This window comes from Lactuca saligna, chromosome 8 (genome assembly GCF_052625555.1).
Source record: "Lactuca saligna cultivar CGN05327 chromosome 8, ASM5262555v1, whole genome shotgun sequence".
Classification (NCBI taxonomy): domain Eukaryota; kingdom Viridiplantae; phylum Streptophyta; class Magnoliopsida; order Asterales; family Asteraceae; genus Lactuca; species Lactuca saligna.
In genome coordinates this window covers 118045001-118053246 of record NC_136424.1, presented here as the reverse complement: position 1 = coordinate 118053246, position 8246 = coordinate 118045001, and the positions used below count along the sequence as shown (strand labels likewise).

Genomic DNA, 8246 nt, shown 5'->3' with positions numbered 1-8246 from the left:
TTTTATTAATTAAAAAAACAACTGATGATGTTTTAATTTTATCATATTGATTATTTAAATTATCAACAACTGTTTCTAATCTAACATAATTTAATTACTAAGTTTCTATTATTTTTAACTACTTTTATTTAAAATTTATTTAAAAACAACTAAATTGAATTTTAGTTATTATAAAATATAGTTTAAGACACATCTTAGTTAAATCAATTCATCCATTTAGTTTCTTTTATATTTATTATATTTAATGTTTTCCTTTTAACTATGTTAAAAAATATATATTGGATTTTTTTAAACATTATTTGATATTTTACTTTAGCTTTTAAATTTTACACTAAGTTTTTAAAATTATTTGATATATTAATGTAGGTTATTTATTTAACAATATATTGAAGTATATCATATTGATAAGTCATAAAGTCTTTCAATTGTGATAATGTTTACAACTAAAAACATATTTAAGTTAATAAAATAACTATATTATATGAATGTGATATTTATTTAACCTTATTAAACAACTTATAATTATTATTATAAAGAAATTGAAAAGTCATGGGTGTTTCAAATGAATGTGGTGAAATGAAAAATGCATGGGAGTTTCAAATGAATATGGTGAAAGAAAAAATTTATATATTGAAATTTAGTTTATTTATGATTTCAATTTAGGTTTGATATTTATTTAACCTTGTTAACTAACTTATAATCATTATTAGAAATACACTACAATTTATCACTTTTAACTATTTACAAAATATTCTTTGGGTTGTTTAAGTTAAACTAAAATTTATCTTTAAGTTAACCTTGTAATGTTATATTTAAATTAATAATTTAAGTATTTTATACAAATTGTTCCAAAATTGTATCTTTAAAATGATAATGGTTTACATCCAACAATATACTAAAACTAATAAATTAAGTATAATATATTAGAGGTTAAAAAAACATAACTTTATAAGTAGAAGTAAAGATGTTATTTTAATATTGAAATTTAGTTTATAGATGATTACACTTTATGTTTGATATTTATTTAACCTAATTAACCAAATTATAATTATTATTAGAAAGAAATTGAAAAGTCATGGAAGTTTCAAATAAATGTAGTAAAAGGAAAAATGAATGAGAGTTTCAAATGAATGTGACGAAAGAAAAAATACTTCCTTTATAAATACTAGATTGTAACCCGCGTTAAACGTGGGGGAACGTATTAAAAAAATTCCCAAAACATATATATATATATATATATATATATATATATATATATATATATATGTATATATGTATATATATTTCATAATAGTTATAAAAGAAAGTTTATGGCTATTGTTATTATTGAAAGGTGAAGAAGAAACACTAAAATCGATAAATAACTATAAACGTTGCAAGACCTCTTTGTAGATAACGTTTTTTGTTTTTTAGTTGAACGACCTTCCTCGTCACATATGAGTACCTTCAAACATTTTTTGCTTGTTACACGAGAAACAAGTACATATAACTGACCATGGGTGAAGACAAGTCTACGCAAGTATAATCCAACATTTGATAATGACTGTCATTGACTTTTGTTAATGGTCATAGCGAAACAAACTGCTATTGGAAATTACCTACGTTGAAAACGGAATGAAATTTTTTAATCGGATGGGGTTAACTTCATGCGAGGTATATAAGTAGTGTTGTTGAAAAATCTACCAGATATGATTCGTGCTTCAATGACGTGTCTTCCAAGCCTTACGATTTGTAATCTAGTACCATTGCATAATCCTCTGGCTTGGTCAATATTACAAAGCAACTTGACCGGAACATCTTTTTTTAGTATAAGTTTATGGTTGGGAATTCCGGAGGCCTTAAAAGTGTTTAACACATCCGGAGAGTATACTGATTCCTCAAAAGAATCTTTTGTCTCGGTCTCACATAAGGAATCTGAACTCAGATATGTCTTCCCTTCATCTTTCATCATTTCTAACATTTAGTCGTTGATAGCATCAACTTCTTCATTAGTTGGGACCAAAATAGTTTTATCTTTAAATTATGATGGATCATCAAGATGGTTCTGAAAAGATGAATAAATACAGGATACAACTGAATCAATATGGTCACCTGTAGAGGGAACGACCACATCATCTGAAAATTCAACTTCAACATCACCATCATTAGGACCACTAATAGTACCTTCACCAGTTTTAAGAATCCAATCAGCAAATGATTTTGTCTCCTCAAAATCATTGTTTGGACAACTGAACTGAAGCCTCATGTTTACATTCAAACATAGAACTGTACATTCACACCATAATCTTGATGAATGCAATGATGTCTGCATAATATCCGAACGATTTCCTCTTTGTATTAATGGAATAATTTGTCGAAAGTCACCTCTAAATACAATGGTCTTGCCTCCAAATGGTTTATCATTGTTCTTAGGGAGGATAATATCTCTAATTGTCCTATCAACTGCTTCAAAACAATGACGATGCATCATTGGGGCTTCGTCCCAAATTATAAGGATCGCTTTGTTCAACAGGGCAGCTACATCGTTACTTGGCGTAACAGAACAAAACGAATTCTCATTTAAGTTAATCAGTATATGAAATCTTGAATGCGTTGTCTTACCACCAGAAAGCAAGAGTGTTGCAATTCCACTTGAAGCAACATTAATAACTACTTCACCTTTAGATCTAATAGCAGTAGACAATGTCTTCCAAACAAATATTTTTCCTGTTCCTCCATAACCATAGAGGTAAAAGACACCACCTTTTTTTTTGTTAACTACATTCGTAATTATATCATAAACATTTTTTGTTCGACATTTAATTTTGAATGCAGTTGTTGACGTTCAGATTCGAGACTGGACACATCATAATTAAGCTCATCTTGAATTAACATATTGCAAGAATCTTGAATATATTTGTGATCAGGTAATGGCATATTGGGTATTTGCTTAAGACTTAGTCCATAGCTCAATAAAGATTTCTCAATGTACGACAACGTTAGGTGGTAAATTGCTTCCGGTTTTAGCTTCAAGCCTGAAAACATTAAAAAGTAATGAAATAATTTATTTATAACATCAATTAAAGTGGGAACGTTTTTTTGTATGAATGTACCTTTCACGCTTATTTCTTGTTCACGAACATGAATGACATCATCAGAAAGACAATTATATGTCTCTTTAAAAACATGATGAGGCCGGGATAGACTATCTGATGTAATTAACATAACAAATAGAGATCTGCAGAAAGAAGCGCTGTCCCAATGATGTGTTTCTAGTACAGAAGATATGTACTATCTATCATCGTCTAATAGACCACGAGCGTAGCAAGCATCTTTGTAAAAGTCATAAACGGCCCCGTTAACCATTCTAATATCTTCATAGCAAGTAGGACCCTTTACTTTGTTGGGCAAAATGCGCAAGTAATAAACATCACCAGACTTTGGAGACACATGATTAATTCTGCCAAGTGACTTTCTCTTTGTTTTTCTTCTTGTCAATACTTTATCTGATTTATTCCAAACATATTGAGTTGGGAATTCAACATAGGATAACTCCACTGCCTTATCATCGTAGTTATTACATTCCATCCAGGCCAAAAATTGAGAAGCAACAATAGTTGGTTTAGAAACAACATTAGTAACACATTGGGATGGTTTAAACACAACAAGTTGTTTGTATTGTAGGTGAAACGACAACCTTTCAATAGGAGGTGCTCTATAATGAATGTCATACCTAAAAGGTCTCCAACATGCCTCACAAGCAGAAATATAACGACAATTGTAATACTCAACAATTTCATCACGATCGTTATTTTCTTTATGTTTTTTTTGTTTTCTTTTTTTGGCGATGTAAAAAACGCGGTGATCCTGTTTGGACCTTCGTTAATATACTTAAAAAGGTACTTTATCGATCCATGCTGATTACATCACTCAAGATTCATATGGGCTTGGTATTGTTTCAAAAGTGTCTTATTATATGGAACAACATATCTGAAAAAAGAAACAAAATGTCATAAAGAAAATTAAGATCATTTAACATATCTTTCCTATAAAAGATAACATTTATAAAGAAATAAATGTTTATATAAAAAAATTAATTTTTATACCTATTGTCCAAAGAAACTCCGTTTTTCACGACATTGTATCCGTTGTCGCGTCTTCGGTAAACTGGATAACCATCACCATCAATATATGTGTCATGTGTAACGTCTTTTTGAAATCCGTTAGAACATTTGCTATTTTCATACATGGCATAAATGGAAAATCATTGTCACAAGGCCCATGTATCAAGTTGTCAGAAATAATTTGATACAGATATGGTTCAAGTTCCTTGTCTGGCAATTCAAAACATATAACACGATCTATGTCTTCGGGATCTCGAAGTTTAGACTTTTTTTTCTAAAAATAGGCATATGTGACAATGTGGAAGACCCCTTTTTTGAAACTCGATCGTATATATAACTATATGATGCAAATATGTACCCTGATTAACGCATTATATTATAACATCAAAATAAAATAAAATAAATAATGAGATGATAGATTTATACCTCCATCGACTTCACCCAAAAAATTTCTTCATTGAGTCTAGTGATTAGTGAATCAAGTTTTATTTTGAATATTCTTGTCAAAATCTCGGGCCTGTCTTCGGGTTTAAGATTTTCATATTCAATGAATCTAATTACCTCTGGCCATTTAGGATTACATTTAACAGTTAAAAAAAGATCAGGATAACCAAGCCACTTAACCAAAGTCATTGCGTCTAAGTGATTATGTTGCATGTAACGGCTGCCACCCATAAAAGAAGACGGAATAATAATACGGTTTCCCATCACAGAATCATCTTCAATTCCTTGTTGAGCAGCCTCGGCCAAGTCTCCATAAGGAGCGACACGTAATGTTGGTTGGTTAAACCGAATATAATTTAGCCGTTCATTTTCAACCATTGTATATGAATCAACCAAAAACTGTTGGAAGAGTTTTCTGGAACATAATATCAAAGATATTCTATTAGTTCTCTGTTGTATACGATAAGCAAAAAACTCTCGCATTGTCAGTGTGATTCGTCCTTTGGAGTTTGGTTCTTCAATACCACAATGTAATATATCCAATCGAAATCCATCTTCGGCATAAGGGAACAATAAAGGATATTAAAGTGAAAGATATTGCGGATGAAACTCATTAATGCGTTGAAGTTGACGACTTTGAGTTTCCAAAACAACATCTCGTGAATCGGAACCGTCAATGTCACCTACAATAAGTGCAACAACCTTACTTGTGATAGGAAGATTATACTGTCTACCATCCTTTTCTCTTGTCTCAATTAATTTAAGCCTAATACGCTATGTTGGATTCATTCCAAATCGATCACGTGCCATTCTAAATTGCTTAACTAATGGATTTATAAAATCCAATAAACCCATTAGCTCATGACAGTTAAGAACTCTAGTGAAAAAGGATTTCTCATTGAATTATGAGATGTTGACTTTTTCTTTTTTGAACTACATTAATAGGAAAACAAAATCATGGATATAAATATTATGTGACATAATAAAAATTTTAAACATATATATATATATATATATATATATATATATATATATGTGTGTGTGTGTGTGTGTTTGTGTGTATGTAATGTTATTATATGATAGAATGTATTTACATACTCGTATGCATTGAATCTATTGTCAACCTCGTGATCTGTATCGCATATATACAATTGGCAAAATTTCGGTAATTCGCCTTCCTCTGGTAGTAAGCTGCCTGTAATATGTCAATTTAGTCCATGCATTCGATGAACATAAGGACCACCTCTAGAGTTAATGACATGATCAGTCTTACCAGCCATAGATGTAAAGGCAAACATCATATTGTATCTACGAATATTTTTTTATAAAGTTCTGACTTTTTCATTAACTCTGCTATATAAATCAAGCAATAACTAAGGTGGGTGAATCAAGTTTGGTAATTCTACTTTCCATTGTAACAACATATGGAATAAGAGGTTTTCCTTTAATCTTTATTTCCTCATATTGCTTCTCCCTTCCAAACCCTAGCTTTACATACAGAGCAAATGTATACCGCATCACTAGAATCTAAATAATCTATAAATAAACAAAAAAAACTAATCAAATAATATATACTATAAGTGTAATACGAAAATTGTGATAACATATTGAAAAGATAATTTTCATTGGATAAACAAAATTTTAAATTTTAAATAGAAAGAAACAATACCTTTGCTTATGTCAATACATTTAGTATGGGTGTCAATCCTTACATCATTTTGACCAACTAAATTATAAGGCATAGATGTTTGTTTTTGTTATTTCTTCGTGCTGCAAAATAAACATAATTTAAATCATTAATAAGACGATGAATATTTATAAAATTACGTGCAAAAATTTATAAATGGACGTATTAACAAAATAGATGATAACATACCTTGGTAATCAACCTTATCAGTATAACCGCAGAAAAGTTGAGAACGAATAGTAGTATTACTTGATTTCTCCACAAAATATTCATTCAAATCAAAAAAATGAATATCCATTGTATTGAACTGTTTTCGTTTCCCTCTTGTCATTTTTGTTGTGTTATTTTCTTGAAATGTAGCACATTTTTTGAAAAAAATAATGATTAGATAAGATTAATGATTGTGTTGGTAATAATTGTGAAGTAACTTTTAAAACTGAAAAAAAAATCAATAAAGTGAAATATAGCGAAAGTAATTATATGATAAAATAAAAAATACTATGTATTAATTAATAATGACATAATTTGAAATATATGACCTGGGTTTAGATATGTATTGTCTGCGTTGAAAGTTGTTGCATTTTGAATTGTTTGATGATTTGAAATTGGCAACGTACTTGAACTATTTACAACTGTTCATTGGTAGTTTTTTATGTTAGGAAATATTGAATGTATTAAAGTTTTTATATTATCTAAATTGTTTAGATAAACATAATAAAAAAATAATTATGAAAAACTTATCCTAACCGGTGATATGTGACAGTGGCGACCTTGAGGTAATTAATGAATGTTGCACATTTTGCCGTATATGATTATGAGAGGATGATGTTCAAGGTGATGTAGTAACTTCCCGAGTAACTTGAGAAACAGGCGTTATGAAGATATGATTTTCTGGAAAAAAATCGAATTGTAAATGACAATGAAAATATGAATATTTATATGTAATATTAAAGTACATATATTGAAATTAAATTTATAATTAATTAAATACAAAAAATATAATATGTAGTAATATAACAATAAGATAACTATTACCAGACTTGTGATACGTACTTACATTCTTAAAAGTTATTGCATTTTTGTTTGTTTGGACATTTGAAGTCGGCGACGTATACGAACTGTTTATAACTGTTTATTAGTATATAACAATTATTAAATTTGGAAAAATTAATAGTATTTATATGGTTTTGACTGGCAATGAGAGAATAATATGAAAGTAATTATTAATAATTTACCCAGATTGGTTATTTGTGAAAGTGACGACCTTGATGAAATTGTTGTATGTTGCAAATTCGGTTGTAGGACGTTATAGGATGATGAGTTTCAATGTAATTCCGGGCATTTTCGAATAACTCAACAATTAGTGGGGATGTAGAAATTATTTTCTTCAAAAAAAAAATTAATAATAAGTATGATAAATGTGGATGAAATGAAAATATATTAGACATTAAATATGAAATTTAACGGGAATATATATTACATAAAAAGAAAATCAATATATTATATGTATCGAACATCCAATGATAATATTAAATTAAAAGTTTACCGTTTGTGATGTTCTACAGTAGCAGACATGGCGATGTTTTTAATTTGGTTCTTCCATTGTTGGTATTCATATACTGTAAAATATAAGATGGAGTACATAAAGTTGTAGAGAAGAGGAAATGCATAAATGGATATCATAACATACCATAAAAATGATTATACAAAGAACAAAAATAAAGGATACCGGTGAAAAAAATAACGAATTAAAGTTGGTTAACAAAAATAGATAGTTTACAATTTTTTTTTTTCAAATATGAATTATGGACTTAGTTTAAGTACGTGGACTTGTATTATTTTTGTATTTTTGGCTTATAATGAACTTTTATATATTTGTTTTCTGTTAGTTTTTTATATGCGTTTTGTTGACACAAATCTATTTAAATGAAAACAATTACACTTTTGAATGTAAATAAAATAAACCTATTCAAAAACTATAAATCACTGAAAAATAAGTATAAACAATGAAA

The 8246-nt window shown here is 28.7% G+C and overlaps 2 protein-coding genes across 2 annotated transcripts; both read right to left on the bottom strand.

Moving 5' to 3' along the window:
• Window positions 1-1624: 1624 nt before the first annotated feature.
• On the bottom strand, window positions 1625-1960 carry LOC145010047 (uncharacterized). Its single transcript, XM_078968639.1, has one exon. The coding sequence runs from the start codon at window positions 1958-1960 to the stop codon at window positions 1625-1627; it is 336 nt and encodes a 111-aa protein (XP_078824765.1).
• A 60-nt stretch (window positions 1961-2020) lies between these two features.
• On the bottom strand, window positions 2021-6565 carry LOC145010045 (uncharacterized). The gene is made up of 9 exons (XM_078968638.1): window positions 6424-6565; window positions 5646-5742; window positions 4685-4962; window positions 4086-4146; window positions 3966-3969; window positions 3294-3846; window positions 3093-3188; window positions 2823-3014; window positions 2021-2757 (listed from the first exon to the last, which is right to left on the bottom strand). The coding sequence occupies exons 1-9, from the start codon at window positions 6563-6565 to the stop codon at window positions 2021-2023; spliced, it is 2160 nt and encodes a 719-aa protein (XP_078824764.1).
• Window positions 6566-8246: the final 1681 nt, after the last annotated feature.

Bases quoted from the DNA above. Each gene is read 5' to 3' on its own strand.
- LOC145010047 (XM_078968639.1), bottom strand. From the start codon at position 1,960: ATGTTAGAAATGATGAAAGATGAAGGGAAGACATATCTGAGTTCAGAT.
- LOC145010045 (XM_078968638.1), bottom strand. From the start codon at position 6,565: ATGACAAGAGGGAAACGAAAACAGTTCAATACAATGGATATTCATTTT. The intron at 4,147-4,684 runs GTAATCCTAAAT...ATGGTTATCCAG, and splicing joins TCTTTTTTTAACTGTTAAAT to TTTACCGAAGACGCGACAAC. The intron at 3,189-3,293 runs GTCTATTAGACG...TAATTACATCAG, and splicing joins AGATGCTTGCTACGCTCGTG to ATAGTCTATCCCGGCCTCAT.